The sequence below is a fragment of the Sus scrofa genome, chromosome 14 (genome assembly GCF_000003025.6).
Source record: "Sus scrofa isolate TJ Tabasco breed Duroc chromosome 14, Sscrofa11.1, whole genome shotgun sequence".
Classification (NCBI taxonomy): Eukaryota; Metazoa; Chordata; class Mammalia; order Artiodactyla; family Suidae; genus Sus; species Sus scrofa.
Window position 1 is genome coordinate 111,249,027 of NC_010456.5, and position 26,566 is coordinate 111,275,592.

Sequence of the window (26,566 nt, forward strand, 5' to 3'; positions counted from 1 at the left end):
AACTTTTTAGGCATGTTGCCACTTCCTACCTATAGTCCTTACTGCCTGGATCCAGAATCAAAAATACTGAGCATTTTCAATAACTCTCTCCCAACAGAAAGTCCAGTAGAGTTTTAAAAATCTTTGCTTGTGAAGAGAGAGAGAAATGGAAATATCAACTTTTTTTTTTTTTTTTTTTTTTTTTTTTTTGCTTTTTCTAGGGCCACTCCTGTGGCATATGGAGGTTCCCAGGCTAGGGGTCTAATTGGAGCTGTAGCCACCGGCCTATGCCAGTGCCACAGCAACAAGGGATGCGAGCCAAAACTCCGACCTACACCACAGTTCCCGGCACCACCGGATCCTTAACCCACTGAGCCAGGCCAGGGATCCAATCCGAAACCTCTTGGTCCCTAGTCGGATTCCTTGACCACTGCGCCCCAACAGGAACGCCTCAACTTTTTTTTTTTTTTTTTTTTTTTTTTTGCCACACCTGTGGCACAAGGAAGTTCCCAGGCCAGGGATTGAATCCAAGCTGCGGCTGCAGCCAGATCCTTAATCCACTGCCTTAGAGCAGGAACTCCAACATTTCTTTTATTTTTGTTCTAACTCTGTAATTTAGTTAAATAGGATGAATTCCACCATTTTGTTTAATTCTTAGTATAACCCAAATCTACTATGTAGTAATGTTTAGAGATTGGATATTAAAACGTAATGGAACAAAACTTACAGGAAAGCAAAAATGCTTCAGAAGTTTCTACCCACCTCCTATTGATAGCTATAAAAAAAAAAAAAAAAACCAGAATAGAGAGGAGGAAAGGAAGGAATGGTTGAAATCCAGACTTGGGCATATCAAACTTCTTTGGTCCCTTCCTCTAGCCTAGTTCAGAGAATCTCAAGGCTTTAGTATGTATGCTAACCACTGCCCATGGTCTCTTTCCACTATCTCCTGTATTGGTGAACGGCCCCAACTTCCATCCAGTTAGGCATCCCAGGAACCCAGGACCCCATCTTACCCCCAAGACTGTTAATGTTACCTTCTAGAAATATCGCAAATCTATCCACTTCTCTTCATTTCCACCACCAGCACCCTTGGCCATGTCCTTTGCCTTGGGCCACTGCAGTAGTTTCGTATGGAAGATGCTGCCGAGGCCCTGCCCGGATCCCTTTTCCTGGGTTTGATCACCTACCTCGCAGCTGCTCTGGTTCACCCCTTTCGCTTTGGTTCCCTTGGGCACCGGAGACATAATGACAAGAGATGCCTGGGAGTGAATCAGCCCCCAGACCACTCTCATGGCACAGCCTATGGCCAACGGCTGACGGGTGCAAAAGCCCAGATTCCTCGCCCCACTGAGGAAATGACAAACCCTGCAGTGCAATTTATACAGTAGAGCCCTCCCTGTAGGATCAGGAAGAGATTAGACTTCACGTGAAACCACCTCCCCACGTTTAATCTTCCTCCTTCCCTATTCTGTTTCTCCCCACTCACACACATACAAGTCTCTCCTGCGAGCACTCCCTCAGTAAATTACTCACACACAAATTCCAGTTTTAGGCTCTACTACCAGCAAAGTTACCCTAAGGCAACTCCTGGCTGTTTTCCCTGCATCCACTGTTGACCCCTCCAAACTCTTTTCCACATCACAAATATGATCATCCTTTAGGCAGTGCTCAGACCCTGCAAACAATGTTCACTGATATTAGGATTCAGGACTAAAGTAATGAATATGTCCTGCCAGGCCCTGCAGGAATGGTCTGCCTTGCCTGCCGACTTCCTGCTGCTCCAGCTTCTCTCACACCACCCTCCCCTGCTCTCACCCTTCCTGCCGCAAGGCTGACCATCTACCCTTCATACACCCCAAGTTTCCCTCTGCTTCAGAGCCTTTGCATAGCTTGTTCCTCTGCCTGGCATATTTTTCTCTGTCACCTTTACATGGATAGTCCCTACTCAGGCCTCAGCTCTCAGTTCAGTTGTTCGTCGGTGGAAGCAGGGGTGTATCCACTGGGCCTTGGTTTAGAAGTCCCTTCCTGACTCACATCAGACTACCGTTAGTGTTTCTGCCCATTCTCCCATGGCAGCTTATACTTTCCCTATTAGCACTTCATTGTTGCTGCTTGTTTTGATGATCTTTGCACTAGACTGTAAGCGCCATTAGGTCAAGGACTATATCTTTATTAATGTATTTATTCAGGAAATATTTGTGTGCATCGACAGTGTTCTAGGTACTGTGCTAGCTGCTAGTGAGACAAAGTGTGGGAAGTCATGGCCCCAGCCCTTTGGAGTACACAGTGTAGTGGAGAATAGAGACATAAATTAAGTAAATAGTTGCTAAACAATGACCAGCGCTATGAAAGAAAACTGCAGGGTATTATCTGATTCATCATTTTATTCCCTTTACCACGCACCATAACTGATACAGTGTTGGTGCTAAATAAAACCTTTCAGTAATTCAGATAAAAACCTAGCTATTTTTTTCTTTCTCAGACAAACACCAAGTCTTCTGAAAGCTAACAATGAACTTTTCCATCAGAACGAAGAGGACATTTTCAAGGGAATAAACTTCTGACAAGTCAAAGGGGCATCAACATGCCTTCCTTCGACATGTTTTCTAAGGAAACCAGACTTTCCAAATCAGCCCTGCTAGAGATTAAGACGACTAAACAAGTGATTATTGTTTGCTGTAAAATTGCACATTTATGATACAGTTGAATGGAGTTCTTCCATTTATATATATTTGGGGAACTTTGGCATAAGTGAAGTAACTTTACAAGGCTCCAAGAATAATTTTAATCTTTTTATTTTATTTTATTTTTAAATTTTTGTCCTTTTGACTTTTCTAGGGCCACTCCTGCATCAATCATATGGAGGTTCCCAGGCCGGGGGTCCAATCAGAGCTATAGCCGCTGGCCTACATCAGAGCCACAGCAACACAGGATCCGAGCCACGTCTGCGACCTACACCACAGCTCATGGCAACACTGGATCCTTAACCCACTAAGCGAGGGCAGGGATCGAACCCGCAACCTCATGGATCCTAGGCGGGTTCGTTAACCACTGAGCCACGACGGGAACTCCTCAAAGAATAATTTTTAGATTTTAAGTTATTACATGTGTACATACATTTAAATTTCCCTTTTTTTTTTTTTTTTCTTCTTACCGGTACACTTGTGGTATATGGAAGTTTCTAGGCCAGGGGTTGACTTGGAGCTGCAGCTGCTGGTCTACACCACAGCTTACAGCAATGCCAGAGAGAGGCCAGGGATTGAACCTGCATCCTCAAGGACAAGTTCCCTTTTTTTTTTTTGTCTTTTGTCTTTTTAGGGTTTAGGGCCATATATGGAGGTTCCCAGGCTAGAGATCTAATCAGAACTATAGCTGCTGGCCTACACCACAGCCGCAACAACGCGGAATCTGAGCTTCGACTTCGACCTACACCACAGCTCACGGCAATGGCGGATCCTTAACCTACTGAGCGAGGCCAGGGATCGAGCCTGCATCCTCATGGTTCCTAGTCGGATTCGTTAACCACTGAGCCACGACAGGAACTCCCTCATAGACAGATTCTTAAACAGCTCAGCCACAGTGGGAACTCCTAAATATCTTCTTACAATCTATTGTTTGTCACAGCCTTTTTTTTTTTTTTTTTTTTTTTTGTCTTTTCAGGGCTGCACTAGCAGCAGCATATGGAGGTTCGCAGGCTAGGGGTCCAATTAGAGCTGTAGCCACCGGCCAGCACCACAGCCACAGCAATGCCAGATCCAAGCTGCGGCTGCTAACTACACCACAGCTCACAACAATGCCGGGTCCTTGACCCACTGAGCAAGGCCAGGGATTGAACCTGCGTCCTCATGAATACTAGTTGGGTTCGTTAACCACTGAGCCATGACAGGAACTCCTGTTTGTCACAGTCTTGACTGTTTTCTGCTGACATGCTCATGGACACTCAACGCTAGTATTTCATGTCAGTGACATTCGAAGGATGGGTGGCTTGTGGGTTACTTGCTATTCAATACATTTAATACCACTCATGGTTAATGTATAATGTATTTGCCTTAGAATCCTCTATCCACCACCAATCTCAAACAACAGAATTGTTTCTACGGGAAAATGCAATCTGGTTTTTATAGGCTACCTGGGAAGCATCGTTGCAAAAGTTGCTGTCTATGGGTGTGTAAATAATGTGTAGGGAAGACGCATGTGTGTTTTATCCTCTCCAAGATAAACATATGTTCAGAAACACACACATTTCCATATATAATATGGCTCATTGTATATAAATATCAAGAACATTTCATTAAATGTTAATGCCCAAGTGTAGGAATTAAATAGAAACACCAAAGAAAAAGAGGCCCTTGAACTACTTTAACCTTTCCATTATTTTTAATGGTGTACCCCGCTACCTTAAAATTTCAAAACATCAAGAATGACCTGCATGTGTGATTACGTTTTCCTACACGTCCCTGGCATGATAAAATCTAGTGTTGGGGAAGAATGTCACATACAATACCTGCTCCATCTTGCTGAGGAAACAGTCAATGTAGTCTTGAGGGTTGTTAAGATTCGGGGACTTTTCATGCTCCTTTACTTTTTCCAGAATAAAAGACCTACAGTCTTTAAGCCTTTTTGAAAATGTTCTGTGCTCTCCAGGGAGATGCTTTATGATTTGCGGCCATAGATTGTAAATCTAAAATGGGGGGGGGGAGTATACCAGAAATTCAGTTTGTGAAGAGGGACCAGGGTTTCTGAGTCAAGCACCTAACCCTCTGAGCAGGTCTGGCCAGGGAGAGTCCCTTCCTCCAGCTTCCAAGCACAAGAGAAGTGAGGGTGATCATCAGACACATGAGAGCAGCCTCTCCCCATCCCCCTGCTCAACCACCCTTGGCCAACCCTGGAGTCAGAGAAGGGGAGAATGTGCGTAGGGGCCTTACAAGAAATGTAGGCAAGTGGGAATGTCCTGCCTTCTTTGGTGGGAGTGAACTCATAGAAGCAAGCAGAGGGCAGCCTTGCACAGGTGCTGGGGTAAAGGACATTGCACGCACCCACTTGACATAAGACCCGAGTGGAGGGAAGGTGACAGTGCTTGTGTGGACACTGGGCTCTGGGGTGAGGTGGTGAGCTCATAGCCCTTTACCCTGCCTGCTGGCTCCCAGTGGACCCGTGAGATCAATCCCAAGGGCAAATACAGACTTGGCCTTACCTGGATCCAGGGAGAGTTTAAATGACGAAAATTTGCATTTAACAGATTCATCAGAGAGAGAAATGTCTCATTGTCGTAGTGGAAACGGTCATTGAAGAGGATGGAGCAGATCACATTGCAGGGAGCACAGGAGAGGATGAAGGTAGGGTCAAAGGGCTGAGCTGATATGAGAAAAGAACAATTTTAACGTTGAGGGTTTTCATCCGCCTGCATTAGGGTTTCAGGAACAGGGCTTCCCTCCTGCCCAGATTGATACCTATATTTTATTTTCTCTAAACGCCTCCACATTAGGACGTAAGCATCTTCTACTAATACCGTATGCTCTATTGTATTACATACTATGCTACTACTACTAATTATTGCACTAGTCTATGAAGGCTGGAATAGTTATGAGAGCAACAAGTAATGTTACGGAGTATTTGCCACATGCTGGATACTGTGTAAATGTTTTGCCAACTGTATTATTTAACCCTTATTCTGAGGTTTGATTTTTAGCCCCATTTTTCAGATGAGGAAACTGCCTCTTAGAGAAGTTTAGCAACTTGTCCAAATTTACACATCTCGTAAAGGCTGAAGTTGAAAAATGAATCCCAGCAAAGGGGTTCAAGAGTCCTAGGCATCAGCTTTGGATGCTTTTCTTCCCGCCCCTTTCCCCTTAGCCAATGCCCTGATCCATGGAGCAGACTGTGGACCAATAAGTGGCTCCCAGAGGAGTTTCGGTGGGAAGCTGTGTGTGTTGAACCACACAGAACAACACGTCCCTTGTCGCCAAAGGATGGTCAGTGGAACGCACCCTCTGTTTTCCTGAGCTCCTCCACCAGAAACTGGGCTTCCTCCTGGACCCTCTCCTCGAGGCTCCTCTTCCCCATCCCAAAGTTCCTCAGGGTCATGAGGGAGAAGCGCCGTATTTGCTTCCACCTCTCTCCATTACTGAATATGAGTCCTAGGAAAAGAAGGAAAGAGCAGGAAAATGTTTTGGATCACAGAGTGAAAACGTTCCATGAAGTCAGACTTTTCCTTTTGCATCTACCCTGAAGACTGATGCCAGTGCTCCTTCTCCGGGATTCAACAACTGGCCTTTTAAGAGCACAACAGAGTCTGTGGTTTGGGTGGAGTATCTGTCACGAAGAAAACAAAACCCAAGCTCTGGTCGACAGGGGCAGAGGTGATGGACCCGGGAGGAGGGTCAACAGGTTAGCAGGTGGACAACAGTCCCAAGTGTAGAAAGGGCCCTCTGTCTGGATTTGTCAAAAATAGTCAAGCAGGGAGTTCCTGTCATGGCTCAGTGGTTAACGAATCCGACTAGGAGCCATCATGAGGTTGCGGGTTCGATCCCTGGCCTTGCTCAGTGGGTTAAGGATCCATCCCGTGGTGCCGTGAGCTGTGGTGTAGGTCGCAGACGCAGCTCCGATCCCACATTGCTGTGGCTCTGGCGCAGGCCGACGGCTACAGCTCCGATTCGACCCTTAGCCTGGGAACCTCCACATGCCGCGGGAGTGGCCCTATAAAAAAAGGCGAAAAAACAAAAAAAGTCAAGCTTGTGTTCTCACACACCCTTTCCTGAGCCTCTGTCTTTTCACTTAATATCCCTCTAACCTGTGGTTTAGTTCTGCATGTGATTTTCTCTATTAGAGGATAAGGAACTTCAAAGCAGATCAGCAGGGGATATAGGTTTCTTTTCTCCAAATGTACTACAGCTAGTGTGAGCTAATCTGAACAAGAGGAAACTCAGGAGCAAAGGAACTCGGTATGTTCCACGCCAGTGTCTTTTCATTTCTTCCTCTGTGCAAAACCAGTTACCTGCCCTGACTTTCCTGCTTCTCTTAACGCACTACTAATTTCCCTGTGCCCCCAAACTCACACCTCAGGGCATCATTACATCCCTCTTGCCCTTCACCCTACACATCTGCATTGGGAAGCCCGATCAGTTCCACCTCCAAAACCTCTTTCTCATCTGCCCCCTCTTGTCAATTCATACCACATGACCACTGGGCAGGTGCTAACATTTTTACAGATGTAAAAAGTTGCAAAGTGGCCCTGTTCTGAAGGAGCTGGCAATGCCGTGAGCTGTGGTGTAGGTCAAAGACACGGCTCGGATCTGGCCTTGCCATGGCTCTGGCATAGGTGGGCGGATACAGCTCTGATTAGACCCCTAGCCTGGGAACCTCCATATGCCGAGGGTGTGGCCTTAAAGAGATGAAAAGAAGACAGAAAAAAAAAAAAAAAAGAAAGAAAGAAAAGAGAAGAAATTGGCTGTCTGCTGAGGCCCCAAGCATGGTGGGTCAGAGAAAAAGCCACTACTACTATGCCTTGTTCAAATTTTTGATCACAGAATACATGAGTATTCAAAACATTTTTTTTAAAGTTGTTGTTTTAAATCCCGAGTCTAGGAAGACTTGTTACACAAGAGATAACTGGAATACTTTTCCTATTTTTCTCACTTTGTTTAGAATTTATACCTATTACGTAAACATATATATATTTAAAATACACTTCTTTCTCTTTAGCACACCTGCATCCCTGCAGGCCTGGAGTGGTCAAAGGAGGCAATATCCCCTCCACACCCACTGAGCTGGGGTGAGTATGTGCATGGGTGAATAATTACACGGTTGGTTGTTTCTATTTATGTAAACCAGATTCTTCGATAGGTCTCTATAGCTGCTATGTCTAGAGATATAGTAGATTACCTTCCAAAAATGTGTCTGCACTCCTCCAAGTAAGGAATGAATGGCTGATTACCCCTAACTTCAAGAGCACTAAGTGATTTTAGTCTTTGCATTTTAGTGAGAGAACAATGGCATCTACAACGGTATGAGGATCAAATGACTAAAATAGAGCTTAGGCTGTTGCAATTTGTCAATGAGGTAAACATTTAAAGATTAAGAAACTATGGAGTTCCCGTCGTGGCGCAGTGGTTAACGAATCCGACTAGGAACCATGAGGTTGTGGGTTCGATCCCTGGCCTTGCTCGGTGGGTTAAGGGTCCAGCACTGCCGTGAGCTGTGGTGTAGGTCGCAGACGTGGCTCAGACCCCGAGTTGCTGTCGCTCTGGTGTAGGCCGGTGGCTACAGGTCTGATTAGACCCCTAGCCTGGGAACTTCCACATGCCTCATGAGCAGCCCTAGAAAAGGCAAAAGGCAAAAGACAAAAAAAAAAAAAAAAAAAAAAAAAAAAGAAAGAAAGAAAGAAGGCAAAATATTGAGTTGATAATTAACAGGAAATGTCTCAACAACTTGATTATTTAGACACAAAGTCTGCAGCACCATATTATACTGTTCAAGGATCCCTAGATCAGAAAGCTACCTATTATTTTGGTAGGTATTTCATGTACAAAGGTGATATGGGCTGAACTGTTTCGCCTCAAAATATGTTGATGCCCTTGCTCCAGTATCTGTGACTATGATCTTATTTGAAAACAGGGTCTTTGCAGAAGGAATCAAGGTAAAATGAGATCATTAGGGTGGGCTCATCCACTATGACTATATCCTTCCAAAAGGGGAAATTTCAACACAGACACACACACACACACACACACACAGACACACACACACACACACACACACACAGAATGCCATGTGAACATGAATCAGAGATTAGGGTAATACATCTACAAGTCAAGGAACAACAAAGATTGTCAGCAAACCACCAGAAGCTAGGGGAGAAGCCTGAAGCAGATTCTCCCTCACAGCTCTTAGAAGAAACCAGCCTCACTGACATCTTGATCTCAGACTTCTAGACTCCAAAACTGGGAGGCAATAAAGTTCTGCTGTTCTAAGGCCGGTACCCAATTTTTGGTACTTTATTATGGCAGACCTTGGAAACAAATGCAGAGGGAAAACTGAAATATCGGTGAATGGTTCCTCTCTTTGCTCTCTTCCAGGAAAGTTTTAGGAATGGAAGAGTTGAATTACATGTGCCCGTCACTGGCAAGTAAGGAGCAGTAACAAGAATTTCATGGGAAGTTTAGAAACCAGTTTTCTCAGAGTTGTGAAAATCGCAGCTTTCTGAGCAACAATTTTTCCTCTGTTTTTTTGTTTTTTTGCCATTTCTTGGGCCGCTTCCGCGGCATATGGAGCTTCTCTAATTGGAGCTGTAGCCACCGGCCTACGCCAGAGCCACAGCAATGCATGATCCGAGCCGTGTCTGCGACCTACACCACAGCTCACAGCAATGCCGGATCCTTAACCCACTGAGCAAGGCCAGGGATCGAACCCGCAACCTCATGGTTCCTAGTCGGATTCGTTAACCACTGCGCCACGACAGGAACTCCAACAATTTTTCCCCTCTTGAGCTCAATTCAGCCCAGTAGCCTCCTGCTCCAGTTAAAAATTAATTTTAAAACTCATATGCAGCTAATGTAATCAACTTGTTTAGAAAAAAGGAAGAAGTAGAGGGAAGGTGTGGTTGATTCTTTAGATGCGTAAATGCATCACTCACCTGAAGTGATTTGTGTGAGAGAAATTAAAAGTTGCTTCTCTTTTATCATTTAGTATGCTGCATGGTATTTAATTACTTATTCATAAATATGCTTTGAAAAGAATTAAGTTTTTCTCTCTCTGGGACTTGCAACATTACAACTTTAATGGATTGGAGGAGACTTTCAGGCTATTCTGGTTGTTTTTTTTAATTGTGTAATATTTGATACACACAAAGGCATGTATGTAATACATGTTTAAATTTTGAGACAGAATAATAAAGTAATGATCTGTGAGCCTATTGTCCCCCTGAAGAGCCAGAGCTTGACTAAGTACAGTTGTAGCTCCCTGTGTGTTACCTCTCTACTTCTATCACCCTCTCCCTGCCCTATCCCACCCCATCACTGCCCCCAAACCAGGCTGACATCGAAAACACAGTAATCTCTACACCTAGGCATCTGTTTATTGTTGCTGCCACTATGCCACTGCAACCTTTGCACCCTGTGAAATGACACCCCTGGCATAGCTTCTCCAGCTCCCTAAACTCTATGAACTCTGGGTAATAACTTTAATTTTCAAAATGTTCCCAGATTTTTTTATCCCAATCATATCTACAATTTTACCTTAAAGGGAACTTGGAGTCTGTTTCCAATGTTTACCTCAATATGGGCTTTCAGAGCATTTGTTGCATAATAAAAGAATTCTGGTCTTTGTCCCTTGTTCCTGGGAAAGAGCTTCTAAACCCTCAGAATTTCCCAAATGTTAGAAGTGTCGTTGTTGTTCACGCCCAGCCCTGGGGATCCCACCTGAGTGTATGGGAACGAGGTAACTCACAGTGGGCCCCTAGACAATGTTAAGATGGGTCTGGCCATGCCAGAAAGATCCACTTTGTATTTAGGGCACTGGAGGTAAATTTGAGCCAAGGATAACTGCCTTACCTCCTGATGTTCAAGGAGTGGTGGAGCTAAGAGACTGAGTTCCATCACTTGGCCAATGACTCAATCAGTCATACCCAAGTAATGAAGTTCCGATTAAAAACTCTGGACACCAAAGCTCTGGTGCAATTCCTGGTTAGTAAACACATTGATGCATCAAATGGGTAATGCATTCTGATTCCTAGGAAGGGAATGGTGAAGCTCTGCTTTTAGGGCCTCCCAAACCTTGCCCTATCTGTCTCTCCATGTGTATCCTCCACATAATAAAACTGTAATTCCTAAGTAAGACACCTTCCTGAGTTCTGTGGGTCATTCTAGCAAATTACAGAACCTGAGGCAGTCATGGAAACCTTGAATTTTTAGCCAGTTAGTCAAAAGTGTGGGTAGCCTGGAGATCCCTGAACTTGTGGCAGGCATCTGAAGTGAGGGTAGTCTTTGGGGAATGATGTCCCTAACCTACAGAGTCTGGACTAACTCTGGGTCATATCAGAATTGCATGCAGTGTTGCAGCATCAAATTTGTTGCTTGGTGCAGAACAGACACACATTAGTCAATCAGACTTTTTTGCTTAAGAAAATTAACTTGTTATTTTCAAACATACCATATCCTCCCTGGGTATCATCGATAATTGGAATAATTCCTCTGCCAAGGAATTCATCCCCCTGATCAATCAGAGCTTCCTTCACTGCTTCATATCCATGTAAGACCACGGCAGGCTGGGATCCAAAGTACACAGTACAAACAGGGCCGTACTGTTTGGCCAACTGGAAAGAGATGCAAACGGCTGTGAGTGTTATTGTGAAGTCTCATCGTTGGAGTCTTCAGTGGAAATTAAGTAGTGATTCATATGCAGCTTAGACTTTGCTCCATTAATTTCCCTTTAGGAATTTAACCTGGGGTACAGCCATGTATTCATTCATGTGTGAAACTACTGAGCAAATATTTACAAAGCACCTACACTGTGTCAGACACTGTGCCATGCGTCCTCGGGGAACTTGGAGTCTAGTGGAAGTAACAGGCAGTAAGTGGCCAGACTTCATTTGCAATACTAACTGAGCATAATTCTATGAAAGTGATAAAGAATGTGTACTGTGTTGGATGATACTGGGAAAACTTGATAAAATAGAGAGATGAGGATTCTATGAATAGGTAACACTTAAAGTAAAAATAAAGATGAGAAGGAAGCAGCCAGGAAAAGGGCTAGGAGGAGAGTGTAATAAATAGGCACTAAAAAGGATAAAACCTATATCTTTATGATATCGTTGTGCCCAGGGGGAAAATAGAGCGATAAAACAGCTGGCAGCTAAGGGTTGGTTTCCAAACTCTACATCCATGCAATTGAATTCAAGGCAGCCATTTGAAATTATTTATAGGAGGATGTATAACGGTATGGAAACATGTTCACATTCTAAATTAAACTGCTGAAAAATAAATCACATTAACAACCTTTTGCACATTACAATCCATTTTTTTTTTTTTTTTTTGGTTTGGTTGTTTGATGATTGACTTCTAAGAGGCCACTTACTGAGCCTACCACCTTTTTTTTATTCGGCCTTTTTTTACCTTAAACGGTAGAGAATTTTACCACTTTTCACCACTTTTCTCTGTCCCAGGAAAGTAACACTTCCTTTGTTTCTGTGAATGAGCATATCTTTATACAGAATGCCAGGCCCTTCTCTTCCAACCGCACCCTCAGCTGATGGCTTTGCTATCTATTTCTCAGAAATATTAAAAATAACCAGAAGAGGATTTCCATGGGCTTCTACCATAGCATCTGTTTACCCGCATCTGTGCTCCAACTTGTGCACTGGATTTTATTCCCTTCCAGCTACTACAACAGGACTTTCCTCTTTACAGCAAATGAACAACATCACCCTTTTTCCCCCTTCCCTTCTTTAAGGAGAAATAATATTCCCGTGCGTGTGTGTGTGTGTGTGTGTGTGTGTGTGTGTGTGTGACCCATAAGACGACAACAATTAGGTTGTTCTGGAGAATATATGTTTGCACAACGAACTCATGGAGATAAATCATCCCTTTCCCCAAAGAATATTTCCAAAGGAGTGAATGCAGTCAGGGCAGCAGATCTGGGTTGTGTCAGAGCAAGATGTGGGGTCCACTCTTTAGAAGGGGGGATCACAAAGTATCCCATAGATGAGTGTGAAACAGTAATAGTAATAATATAAAAGAACATTTATTCCACCCTTTACATTTGCTTGGCTTGCCTTTTGGTAAATATTATCATGCATAGGGGATTGAACGCTTTTCAGTTAAGATAAGTTCTGATCCTAGAATTTTCCAGTGCAGTGCAGTAGAATTCAACACATAGCTCAGGTGAGGTCAACACACCTCACTATCTGCTCTAAAGTGATCCAATCCAGAAAAGAAAAAAAAAAAAAATCTCTGTCTTAAAGAAATAGGTGCCTCAAAGTGCTTCAGTGGTGAGTAAACTAAGAAAGCTTGAAGATGACATGCAGACAACCTGAAGAGCCTGAAAATGACCCTCTTACCTGGAGAGGACCAGCCCCAAGTGAAACCCACTTACCTTGGAAAGAGACGCAGGGATGTCCTTGAGGTTAAGTTGCATCAGATTCCCAATGATGGGAAGGGGAGTTGGGCCCGGGGGGAGCCTTCTCCTCTTGTGATTTTTCTTCCACACAGAAAGGAAAACCAGGCAAGTAACATAAACCGTAAGAGCAAGGGTAGTGATTCCCAGCAGCTCCATCTCAGCTACTCAATGTTAGTAACTGTCTGGATTGCTTGTTAGCAAAGTCTTATATACACGTGGAGTGTGACCTGCCAGCCAAAGGCTAGTCTGTGTCTTGGACAAGGCAGGGGGTGGGGGGCGGGGGAGAGAACAAACCTGAAATTGAATTGGACTCTATGTACCTTCCTGAAGCTTGACATTAGGAAGGATTCGTATCGTTCCTGTCCCACACTGATGAAATCTGACAGTATCTTGTTTCTGGATGTCTAGTTCTAAGCCGATGCTGGTTATGTAACAGGTATAAATAAATATTGAAAGCAATGACAAAAAGTGAACTATCTTCTCTGCATTTGCGTGTTGTTGACCTTGCCTCAGGGTAGGAAATGACTAACTGGAACTCCAGAAACCCAGGCTCTTCCACATGCCCCCATGGACCCTGCTTCCAAAAGGCCAGTCGTTGGGTCAGTGACATGTTGATTCAGATTGCCCTCTAGCCCATGGAAAGCATGTATGGCATGGACTCTGAATCCCTTCTGTGTACCCCTATTGCCTAACTTGTCAGTAGCCTGTGCCTGTGTCACCCTCCTTCCTGGGAATACAGAGGTTCTTTCTGAGTTTGAAAAAATGAATGCAATGTGTGTTTACTGAAGTGACATCATTTTAGGTGTGAGGGCATCAGGGTATTTGGCAAAAGGTTAACCAGAAAAGGGGAGCCTCCTTCCAACAAGTGATCTGGTCATCTGGGATGAAGGGACTAATAGACGTCGGATTCTGGGCAGGCTCTTAACTGATTGCACATTTTCATGTCTCTGAAACTGAAATGTTCTTTTTTTTTTTTTTTGCTTTTTTGCTTTTTGCTTTTTGCTTTTTAGGGCCGCACTCACAGCATATGGAGGTTCCCAGTCTAGGGGTCAAATCGGAGCTACAGCTGCCAGCCTACGCCACCACCACAGCAACGCCGAGCCACATCTGCAACCTACACCTCAGCTCACGGCAAGGCTGAATCCTTGACCCACGGAGCCAGACCAGGGATCAAACCCGCAAGCTCGTGGTTTCTAGTAGGCTTTGTTTCCGCTGCGCCACAACAGGAGCTCCTGAAATGTATCTTAAAGCAGGCAGCATCTTAGATTCGGAGAAATATGATATTACAATAAGAAGTATAAGAGAAAACCAACATTATTTATATCAGAGAAATATGACAAACACTGACTTAATAGTAACTAAGCCTGGAATACCACATATTAAAGTAGGAAACAGTGGGGGAAGGCCATGAATGACTTACAGAGCTGAAACCTTGAATTTGCATTGACTGTGGTAGAATTTTCAATGACCTGACAGTAAAAGCCATCTTTTATGAGCCCCTCTTAATTGCCAGGGAACATACATACCCCATCATCCACACTCAGCCTCCTAACCTGGAAGGTAGTTGTTGTTAATTCCATCTTTTAGATGAAGATCAGAGAAAGTCTGGACCTGCCCAAGGCCACACAGCTAGAAAATGTCAGGTATGATCAGAGGTTACTGATTCCATTTATTTTGTTGCTTTTTAGGGCTGCACTTGCGGCATATGGAAGTCCCCGGGCTAGGGGTCGATTCGGAGCTGTAGCTGCCAGCCTACACCACAGCCACAACAAAGGGGGAGCCAAGCTGAGTGTGCAACCTACGCCACAGCTCACTGCAAGCCGGATCCTCAACCCACTGAGCGAGGCCAGGGATCGAACCCGTGCCTCATGGATGCTAGTCAGGTTCATTACTGCCGAGCCACGATGGGAACTCCCAGATGTGATCAGATTGTAAAACCTATTGGCTTTATTTTATTCTGTACTCTTTCGGAAGCAAGCACTGACCCTCAAGACAAAGCTAATTGTTATCGAAGACCAAAAATGTTTTCAGTTTGAGCAACTAGGTCATCACTGAAGAAACCTCTTCTTTCTGCCTTGGAAACTAATGGAGTCAGTAAACAGGAGAGTCTTGAGTAAGCTTCCTGGGCCCCGAGAATGGAAATTCATGGGGGTTATTTCATCCCAAGTGACCATAGAGTTGAGTTCTGCTTCACTGAAAATTAAGAGCACCAGAACGGACTATTCACTGTACTGTAACATCTTGTACTGATTACATAAAGGCCTTTGTAAAGACTTAAACTTTGCTATCACTAAGGCCAAAGGTATTTTGCCCTAAATCTTTCTGGCTGGGATTTTAAATTGGTAGAAATACCTCCTATTTAAGACAGGACCTATGCATGAACTTGAATTCATTTCTCCTGCCTCTTCCTCCAATAACATTAGCCTCAGTTGAGCCTCGGTTTGCCAAGCTCCCTTGAAAACTCAAGATTGCCTTGCTGACGCCCCATAAGCGGTCCAGTCCCCTCTAGTTCTGGCTGTGCCTGATACTAGGATGTCCCCCTTTCCCTTAAGGGCCTGTTTCAAGTTCCATCCTGCTGATGTCCTCGCTCACCTTGACCTGGGACATTGCCTGGAAGCTGAGTTTTGACTGTTGCCTGCCCTGAGGCAGGGTTTAGAAGATACCTGAGGTGTACAGTACTTACTAGTCATCATGCTTCTATTTTTTCAGGATAATGTGGGCTAAGTATTGATGCTGTTACACTTTGATGCTTGTCTATATATTCCTTTTTTCCCCCAAAAAAGTGCAGCTTTATTGAGATATAATGTACATACTCTAAAATTTACCAACTTAAGTATACAGTTCGGTAGTTTTTAGAAAATATAGAACGGTGCAGTTGTCATTGCAATCTAATTTCAGAATGTTTTCGTCATCCTCCCAGAAAACCCCATGTCCATTTGCAGTCATTTTCCAGTCTTAAGCAACCATTACTCTATTTTCTGCCTCTATGGATTTACCTGTTCTGGACATTTCATATAACTGGAGTCGCATAGTATGTAGTCTTTTGTGTCGGGCTGCTTTCGAGGTTCATTTGTGTTGTAACGGGTACCAGTCTTCATTCCCTTTTTATGGCCAGAAAATATTCCACCGTATGGACATAACACCTTTTGTTTATGCATTCATCAGTTGATGGACACTTGGGTTGTGTCCACTTCTTAATTATTAGGAATAATGCTGTGAACATTCTTGCATAAGTTTTGGTGTGGACCTCGGTGAAGGCGCTGGGTTGTATAGTCAGCACATATTTAAACTTTTAAGAAGCGGCAAGACTATTTTCCAAAGTGGCTCCACCATGTTACATTCACACCAGAAAGGTAAGAGGATTCTAACTTCACCACTTGTTGTTTGTTTGTTTGTTTGTTTGTTTGCAGTAACCATGGCATGCCGAAGTTCCCAGGCGGGGATCCAACCCACACCATAACCGTGACGATGCTGAATCCTTAACCTCTAGGCCAGCAAGGAACTCACCGACTTCACCATTCTTGAAAGCACCTGTTACTGTGTTTTTATTTTACCTTACTGGTAGTTGTGAAGTGATGTGGCCCTGTGGTTCTGCTTTGCATTTCTCTGGTGACTAATGATACTGAATCTTTTCATGTGTTTATTGGCCATTTGCATATCTTCTTTGGAGAAACGCTCATTCAAATCCTTTGTCCATTTTTTAAATTGAGTAGTCTCTTTATGCTGGGTTATATGAAACTCTTTCTCACCTGACTTTCTTCATATAGGAGGTGCCCACCATGCCCACAGCCCAAAGCTAGGTGTTGTTCTCTTGGGCAGAACCCCTTTAAGATCTGGCTCTGCCATTGGCTGACATCTCATCTCTAGGAAACACCCACACATCCTTTGATCGTTGGACTTCTGGGAGTAGAGGTCATTCCAAAATGGCTATTCCAAAGCAGCTCTTGTCTCTCAAAGACTTGTCCGGGTATACCGCAGACCTCAGTACATTGTGCTACCCACATCCTAGGAACACTTGTCAAACCCAAAGCCCGTCTTGTTCAGTTTGCCATGAGGAGGAAGCATCCTCCTTCCATTCCTCTTGGTGAGACGAGGGAAACACCCAACATTCTGACTACTCGCTCCGCTCCTAAGAAACTGTCTCTCAACTTCAATCTTAGGATAATTTATAGGAGAATGAGGGGCTAAGGGTTGTAGAAGCTACCTTTGGAGCAACTATTTTTAGCAAACTATCTGTGCGGCAGGCAACTCCCGACGTGTGCTCTAGCACCTTGCCTTGGGAGATGGTCATCTTTGGTACCTACTGCTTGGGTGCCCCAGCTGAGGTGAAGACACAGGGTTCCATTTTAACGCACTATTACACATCTGTAGAGAATGTTTTTGCCTTAACGCAACATCAGCTCAATCAGTCTCCATAACCACTCTGAGACTGGGTATTGTGATCTCCACTTGATGAAGGAAGAAATCAAGTTTGGGAACTATTAAAGGGCTTGCCCAAAGTGATATCTCTTCAGCTTCACCTCAGCAGAGTCCATGTGGACAGTAGGTCGGCAATCCAAATGGCTCCCAGCCGGTGGGGATAATTAAATGATTGAGCTGACCCCATGCAGCTTAGTCTCTGAAGGGGCATGCAAAGGAAAAGAATAGTGTAGCCACCAAAAGTAATTAAAAGAGAATGCCACTGTTTATTTCTCGCTTCCGAAGAACGTTAAGCCACAGCCATACCTCGATTCTCTTCTCTTTCCTTCGCAATTCCCTCGCTCTCAGCAGTGTCCCTAGAATTTCTCACTTCTCTGCTCCCTGTCTCCCCAGAGTCACCAAATGAAGCCAAAGTCTCGGCACCATCGTCACCCTCTTCCCTTATCTTATCCTCTTTGCGTTTCTATCTTGGCGTTTAACCTCACCTTCCAAACTAACATTTCCTCTTCTCTCTGGTTGCTCTTCATTCTGCTAATTCTGCATCCCAAGCCAGGGAACCTGGTTGGCAGATTCAAAACTTCTCAGAACGCATGGAAGGAGGAGAATCCGGGTGACAAAAGGCAAAATTCCCATTAGCTAGAAAGGAGTGTGAGGGTGGGAAGGAGGCAGAGACAATCACACGTTAGCAAATCACATGACCATTTGGATCCAAAACTTTACAGCTGCCAAATCCCGACCTGTCTGACTCAAATACCTCAGCTCTACTATTTTGTGTGGTAAAGTAAATGGCATAAGACTTACCATTTTCCCTATTTTCAGGTGGACCCTTCAGTGGCATTCAGCACATTCACATTGTGGTGAAGTAGCACCGTCATCCACCCACCTGGAATTTTCTCATCATCCCCGACAAAACCTCCATATCCATCAAATACTAATTCCCCACTTTTTCCTTGCCCCCTCCCCCACCAAGCACCATTTTACGTTCTGTCTCTATGGGTCTGACTATTCCAGGTACTTCATTCAAGTGGAATCAGACAATATTGGTCCTTTTGTGACTGGCTTCTTTATTTCACTGGGCATAATGTCTTCAGGGTTTATCCGCGTTGTAGCGTGTGTTAAACTATGTGTCCTCCCTTTGAATAATATTCTATTGTATGTATATATCAAGTCTTGTTTGTCCATTCATCCGTTGATGGGCATTTGGGTTGTTTCTAGCCTGTGGCTATTGTGAAGAATGCTGCTAAGAATACGGGTGTGCAGATATCTGCTGGAGTCCCTGCTTTGAGTTCTTCTGGGTATATGCCCAGAAACTCAGATCTGCCTTTTTGTTTGTTTTTTGTTTTTAAGTTTTGCAGCCACCCTGTGGCATATGGAAGTTCCCAGGCTAGGGGTTGAATCAAAGCGGCAGCTGCTGGCCTATGCTGCAGCCATGGCAACACCAGATGCAAGCTGCTTCTGGGACCTACACCGAAGCTTGCACCAACACCGGATTCTTAGCCCACTGAGCAAGGCCAGGGATCCAACCCAAATCCTCATGTCAGGTTCTTAACCCGCTGAGCCACAACAGGAACGCCTTGGCTCTGCTTTTAAAGCTTCTTTGCCTCCCAGGGCCCAGAGGCTGGTCTGCGTGCTGGCATTTGAGCCATCCTTCTGTAGCAGCTGCTGCTCACAGCACTCCACTGGGCCACTGCTGGGCAGTTGTAGCCATTCTCTTCTGAGTCTTTGGTCTCTTGGCAATAGTCAGTCTTTTTTTGCAACCTGCCCTCTTGCTCTCCGACCCCCAAGCCCCAGCCCTCACCATTTTCTGAAGATTCAGCTACGCATGTCTGAATCCTAGCTATGGACAGGGTTTGACTTCTTTGTGTAAGTCACTGGCTGCAAATAGGTAGGGTGGGACACGGAAAGACTTGTGATGGGGCTTATCATTTAAGCTGTTGACTCTAGTCTAACGACAGAGTGCCCAGAGCTCAAGGAAAAGGGAGTTTCTGGGGGGAGGGGCCGCCCGGTGGCATCTAGAGTTCCCAGGCCAGGGAGTCACAATTGTGACCTATGCCACAGCTGCAGAACCGCTGGATATTTATTTAACCCCCTGTGCCGGCCAGGGATCAAACCTGTGAAGCAGAGCTCCAGAGATGGCGCCGATCCCGTTGCATCACAGCAGGAACGCCACAAAGGGGGTCTTAAGACTTGAAATAAAGTCAGATACACAAAGAAGATCTATTGTGGGAAAAAAGGATTTATTTTGTCACGTGGCAGAAATCATGCATTTTCGAGTGAAAAGAGGAAAACCATTGCACATGGGCGATTATATTAATTTCTCTATTTTGAAAAACTATAGCAAATCAGCATATCTCCAAAGTCACAGAAAGAGTGAAGGCTGCATTATTTGCTGATTGCCTGATAAAGGCCTTCGGCTAGACCACAGTTGCTAAAGTACTCTCTAGGGTATAAGTATACTGCTTGACCCTTGGAACTTTCAGGACGCTGTTCCTTTTTGTCAAGAGATTTGTAGACTTAAACAAATGTCCGTCAGAGTTTAATGATTAGTGTTTCTGTCCCAGGCAATATCTAAAATGCAGAGAGAGACAATTTGGGTAGGAGGAGTGAGAGGAAAAAGCAATTACTTTGATTTCAATTGGTAAAAGAAGATCTTCCTTTATCTAGGGATGAGGCACAGCTTGAAGGGTGGTGGCAAGTTGAAAAGCCCAACCGAAATGGGTTTGGTCTCTAGGTCCTTTGGCTCCTTCAGGGGCTTCAGGACAAAGTGTTGCAGAATGGTGGTGAAGAACAGGAAGAGCTCCATGCGAGCCAGGCTCTCTCCAGCACAGGCCCGTTTCCCTGGAACGAGGAGACAGTTCCGTTAGCTTGCTCCAAATTCAAATGCCATAGCTCATATTCAAATGCAATACACTCCTAAACGCTGCTGAAGATACGGATCAGAGAAGACACTGCTCAGAAACCACTGGCGGACAATGAGTTGGTAGTTTTTCTAGAGGGATATTTGTCAATACATCTCAAGAACCTCCGAGGAAATTTTCACTCTTTAATTCAGTACTTCTCCTTCTGGGGATTTGTCTGCAGGAAGCAGCAATTCCCCTATGAGGGTGTCACTTGCATTGCTATTTACGGCCCTGACGAGTTAGATGAAAACTAGACATCTGTCTATGTCGGACTGATTAAATAAATGAAACCTAAATATGATTGACGAAAATTATTTATTACCACAGGCTGTCTTTTATCACAACGCACTAAGTTAAGTAAAAGCAGGGTATCACACCAGATTTTATTTAAAAAAAATATATATATATGTTATGTATACCTACCCAATCATTTGAAGTATTTACAGCATAATATTAACAGTGATTCTCTCTGTAGGATAAAGTTGCAAATAACTTTTCTTTCTCTTTTTTTTTTGCTTTTCTGCATTTTCCATCTTTTCTATTGAACACTTGCTATGCTTGTAATTAGACACAAAACATATTAATTGCTACTTCTGAAAATACGAATCAGATGATTGACTAGGTTGACAAAGAAAAAGAATGTGTAGTGACCAATCCCAAATTGCCTTTCTGCCTTTATGGGAAATAGCAACTGGGAGCCAAGCAGTCTTGCAAAGATGTAAGGGTAGGTGGGGCTCTGGATTTCAGAGGGGAAAAAAGAAGGTTTCGTGGCCACGGTCTCTTTGAGGGCCTCTGGCTCTAAGAACCAGGAGATTAATCAGGGTTAATAATTTTAAAAGACGAAAGAAACCGGTTCATTTTGTTTTGGAAAAGTCAATATCCCAAATGAGCAACAAGCAAGAGTTTGCAAAATCAGGTCCCCTCGTCATCTGATAATGTGTGACATCTGAACTGAGCCGATTTGCTTTGGTTTCTGTAAAAACGGGCATTACACTCAATTACCAAAAACCAAAACGGTCCCTGGAAGACTTACCTGACCCTACTGGTGTACAAACTTAAAGGGCTCCATACCGATTTGAGTGCTACAACAGATTGATTTGACTGGCTTTGCTATCATCAGTGGATTACGCAGTTATGCCACGCATTCGGTGAAGCTAAAAGTTGTCCAAAATGTGCGCATGCATGGTCTGGATGGGGCCTAACCGTATTTACCAATGGAGAAAGGCACGAAGTATTCCGTTTTCCTGAAGCTGCCATCTTTATCCAAAAAGTGGCCTGGGTCAAACTTCTCTGGATTGGGAAACTCCTTGCAATCGTGTAAGACTGAAGACAGTAGCGGCAATACAGTAGTGCCCTGGAACCGAGAAATGGAGAATGGAGTGCCATGTTTCATGCTTATCTTCCGTTCATAAAAAGTCTAACACTCTTAACTGTAGTAGATTAAATAGGACCAAGCACTCGTAAGCTTGCCTGGTGAGGACTGTATTGTGTGATGGCTCTTTTACACACACCATTATATGTTATCCTTTATCAGGTAGTAAGACGGTTCTCCGTGGGAAGAGAAATGGTCGGTGTGCAATGATCAACTGGTAAAAAACGAAGGTTTGCAACCCATGTTGTCTCTCCAAGTGCTTTGCTGGAACTGCTGCCTCAAATTGGAAGAGCTCACTTTTCACAGTTTTTTCCTTTGTGAATTCAGGTGTGAATGGAAGAAAATGAGATACCGAGCCTTGTAAGCTACAAAATCTGTTGGCTCATAGTCCACTTCCTTCACTTGTAAGATGGAGTGGGGCTTTCCTCCAGCCTACAATAGACTTTCTTCTTTCCCCTGCTAGATTTTGTGAGGTTTAAGTGACCATATAATAAGGATAACTACCATTTATATTGGACACTTCCCATTTACCCGATACTATGTTTAGTTGTTTATACATATCATTTAATTCTCACTTCAGTGATAATCAGTAGGCTCTATTTTGGGGGGTGGGGGGACTCACATTGTATAAAGGTGGAAACTAAGAATCAGAGAGAAAAAATAGCTTTTTTTTTTTTTTTTTTTGCTGCACCGCAGAGGGATCAAACCCATGCCACAGCAGTGACAATGCTGGATACTACTGAGCCGCCAGGGAACTCCTAGAAATAACTTAATGTGAGGTTATAATTTTAGCCAGTGGCATGATTAGAAGTTGACCCAAGTTTTATCTGATCATAAAGCACCCTGTGTAAGTGAAAGCTTCCTCTCTCCATTTTTACTTCATTTTGTATTTCCTGAAACATTATTTCACAACTATCGATGTAGTTAATACATGCCCTTGGTATAAAATACAAAAAAAAAAACAAAAAAATCTACAAAAGTACAAAGTCAAAATAAATCTGTTTCTTTTTCCTAAACTCAAGTCCCCTGGTTTCACTCTTAATGTAATCACTGCTACCAGTTTATGATATACCCTTTGGAGATTGCATATAGACTTTTTTTTTTTTAAAGCTACGCACATAATTCCCACCTTTCCCACACAAACTGGAGCATTCTGCCGTGTTCGATAGCTTGCTTAGTGTTCCACTTTTCATTTTTTTAAATTTAATTTAATTTTATTTTTTTGTCTTTTTGCCTTTTCTTGAGCCGCTCCCGTGGCATGTGGAGATTCCCAGGCTAGGGGTCCAATCGGAGCTGTAGCCACCGGCCTACGCCACAGCCACAGCAACTCGGGATCCGAGCCGCGTCTGCGACCTACACCACAGCTCACGGCAACGCCGGATCCTTAACCCACTGAGCAAGGGCAGGGATCGAACCTGCAGCCTCATGGTTCCTAGTCAGATACGTAACCACTGCGCCACGACAGGAACTCCAGTGTTCCACTTTTTAAATAAAGGAATTTTTAAATCCTTTCAAGATGGATATTCAGCACAAATATTGCTGCAATGAATATTATGTTGGGGAAAATATACACAAAGGATAAATTCCTAGTAGTGAAACTGCTTTTCAAATTGTTATGCATGTTTTGAATTTTCACAGAAATTGCAACAATGTCTTTCATGGAACTTACACCAGTTTTACTACTAGCAAAAACATATGCTTTTTTTTTTTTTATATCTTGCCAACATATAAGTAAAACATGTTACTCCATAAATTTCATTTTCAATATATTTGTGTGTGTGTGTGTGTGTGTGTGTGTGTGTGTGTGTGTGTGTCTCTGTTTTTTCTGGCTGTACCTGCAGCATGTGGAAGTTCCCAGGCCAGGGACTGAACCCACACCTCAGAAGCAACCTGAGCTGATGCAGTCAGATTCTTAACCCAATGAGCCACTGCATGAACTCCTATATTTTTACACATTTAAAAACCATTTGTAATTACTCTTTACTCAAATTTTAATTTTGTCTCCCATGCATTTTATCTGTTGGTTTGGGTTTTTGTTTTTTTTTTTTATGCTGATTGCAAGAGTTCAATTTATTTTCCAGTAGTTAGTCCTTTGTTCTCATGAACTAGGAAATATTTCCCCTCAGTTTGTCATCTGCCTTTTGACTTCTTCTTTCTCCTAGGTAAATTTTTCTTACATGCACATAACCAAAGGTACCCAATTTTAAATGTATAGCCCTTTTATTCCTCTTTTCTTTGATTAATATGAGAAAGCTTTTCGTCACTCTGAAATCCCCGCCCCCGAAATTATGGCTTTTATCCCTTGCACTTTTACAGTTCAGTATTCTATGTGTACGTATTTGAGCCATCAAAGAATAAATTTTCATATAAGGTTTGAGGTAGGGATTTTTTATTCTATACTTATTTTTTTCAACTCACCTGGGAGGTTTACAACCAAATAACCCATATTTTCCCTCTAGGTTACAAGGGAAAAGGCACCTTTATCACGTACTAATTTTCCATGTGTAATGAAGTTTATTTCTAGACTTTATTCAATTGATCTGTTTGTCTGCTCAAGAAGCTGTATTAGGGAGTTCCCTTCATGGCCCAGTGGTTAATGAATCCGACTAGGATCCATGAGGATGCAGGTGTAATCCTTGGCCTCGCTCATTGGGTTAAGGATCTGGGGTTGCCAGATAAACTGTGGTGTAGGTCACAGATGCAGCTCAGATCCTGCATTGCTGTGGCTGTGGCTGGCAGCTGCAGTTCTAATTCCACCCCTAGCCTGGGGATTTCCATGTGCCATGGGTGTGGCCCTAAAAAGCAAAAAAATAAAAAATAAAAAAATAAAGAAGAAGCTGTATTAAACTGCCTTAATAACTGTGACCTTATACTATGTTTTAATGTTTGGTAGGACCTGAAGAAAGTAAGTATTCTTTATTTTTTAATTTTCCATATCACATTTGGGGTCTGGAGTTCCCACTGTGGCTCAGTGGGTTAAGAACCCAACGAGGATGCAAGAGGATGCAGGTTGGAGATCCCTGGCCTCGCTCAGTGGGTTAAGGATCTGGTGTTGCCACAAGCTATGGCATAGGTTGCAGATGTGGATAGGATCTGGCGTGGCTGTGGCTTTGGCATAGGCTGGAAGGCTGTGGCTCCAATTAAGCCCCTAGCCTGGAATCTTCCATATGCCACAGGTGTGGCCATAAAATGAAAACAATTGGGATCGGTTAGTTAAGTTCCAAAACAATCTAGTTTATGTTTTCATCGCGGTCTCATAAATGCATCAATTCATTTTAGGATCATTGCTACCTGAACACAGAATAAGTCTTTTAATTTATTCAAAATGTATATGCCTCTCATTTATATTTTAAGGTGTTTTTTTTTTTTAAATAAATCTTGCAGGTGTCTTGTTAAGTACATTCCTAAGTATTTTATTCTTGTTTTTATTAATAAAAACTTTTCAGAGTTCTCTTGTGATGCAGTGGGTTAAAGATCTGGCACTGTCACTACCGTGGTTCCTCCCTGCCCCAGGAACTTCCACATCCCACAGATACAGCCACAATAAATAAATAAATAAATAAATAAATAAATAAATAAACAAACAAACAAACAAACAAACAAACAAAAATAAAACCTTTTCTTATTTTATTTTGTTTTTATTTTTGTCTGTTTAGGGCCATACCTGTGGCATATGGAGGTTCTTAGGCTAGGGGTCGAATCAGAGCTATAGCCGCCAGCCTCTGCCACAACCACAGCAGTGTGGGATCCGAGCCGCGTCTGCAACCTATACCAGGGCTCATGGCAATGCCGGATCCTTGACCCACTGAGCAAGGCCAGGGATCAAGCCCTCGTCCTCATGGATGCTAGTCAGGTTCACTAACTGCTGAGCCACAATGGGAACACTTTATTCGTGTTTTTTAAAAGAGTTTTCACTAATAAAGGGTGGAAAGTGATTTTTTTAAATAATAAATGTGTGTTTGTTCAACATCCATCATGATAAAAACCCTTATCAAAGTGGGTATAGAGGAAACATATCTCAACACAATAAAAGTAATTTATCACAAACCCATGGCCAATATAATACTCAACGTTGAAAAGCTGAAAGCCTCCCTGTTAAAATCTGGAACATGGCAAAGATGCTCACTCTTACCACTTCTCGGCAACCCAGTACTAGAAGTCCTAGCCACAGCAATCAGACAAGAAACATAAATAAAAGGTATTCAAATTGGTAGAGAAGAGGTAAAGTTGTCATTATATGCAGATGACATGAGACTCTAGAGGCAGAAAACCCTGGGATTCCACAAAACTACTAGAACTAATAAATGAAGTCAGCAAGGCAGCAGGATCCAAGATCGACACACAAAAGCTGGTTACATTTCCTTACACTATCAATGACATATCCGAAAGGGAACGTACACAAACAATCCCTTCAAAAATCGCATCAAAAGTTAAAATACTGGAGTTCCCGTGGCAGTGTAACGAATCCACTAGAATACTGGGTTCGTTCCTTGTCAGTTTTCCGTTGCGTAGTTGTGTTCACAGACGCTCAATCTGCGTTGCTGTGTCTGGCGTAGGTGCAGTACAGCTCGATTCGACCTAAGAACCCATATCCGAGCAAAAAAAAAAAAAAAAAAAAAAAAAAAAAAAAAAAAAAAAAAAGTTAAAATACTTAGGGAGTTCCATTGTGCACAGCAGAAACGAATCTGACTAGTATCCGTGAGGATGCAAGTTTGATTCCCGGCCCCACTCAGTGGGTTAAGGACCCAGCATTGTTATGAGCTGCCATGTAACTCACGGATGTGGC

At 43.3% G+C, this 26,566-nt stretch overlaps 2 protein-coding genes across 3 annotated transcripts in view; both read right to left on the reverse strand.

Moving 5' to 3' along the window:
* Positions 1-13,612, reverse strand: part of LOC100739741 (cytochrome P450 2C23-like) — a 28,635-nt gene extending 15,023 nt beyond the window's left edge. The window contains 5 exon segments of the mRNA NM_001315734.1: positions 4,484-4,660; positions 5,174-5,334; positions 5,967-6,116; positions 11,125-11,287; positions 13,066-13,612. Coding sequence (NP_001302663.1) covers positions 4,484-4,660; positions 5,174-5,334; positions 5,967-6,116; positions 11,125-11,287; positions 13,066-13,245 — 831 coding nt within the window. The 5' untranslated portion in view covers positions 13,246-13,612.
* CYP2C33 (cytochrome P450 2C33) overlaps positions 19,725-26,566 on the reverse strand; it is a 32,998-nt gene continuing 26,156 nt past the window's right edge. Inside the window, exons 7-8 of one of the 2 annotated variants that reach the window (XM_021072176.1) lie at positions 21,621-21,762; positions 19,725-20,346 (exon numbers count right to left, since the gene is read on the reverse strand). In XM_021072176.1, coding sequence (XP_020927835.1) covers positions 20,165-20,346; positions 21,621-21,762 — 324 coding nt within the window. In that variant the 3' untranslated portion in view covers positions 19,725-20,164. 2 annotated transcript variants of the gene reach the window in all.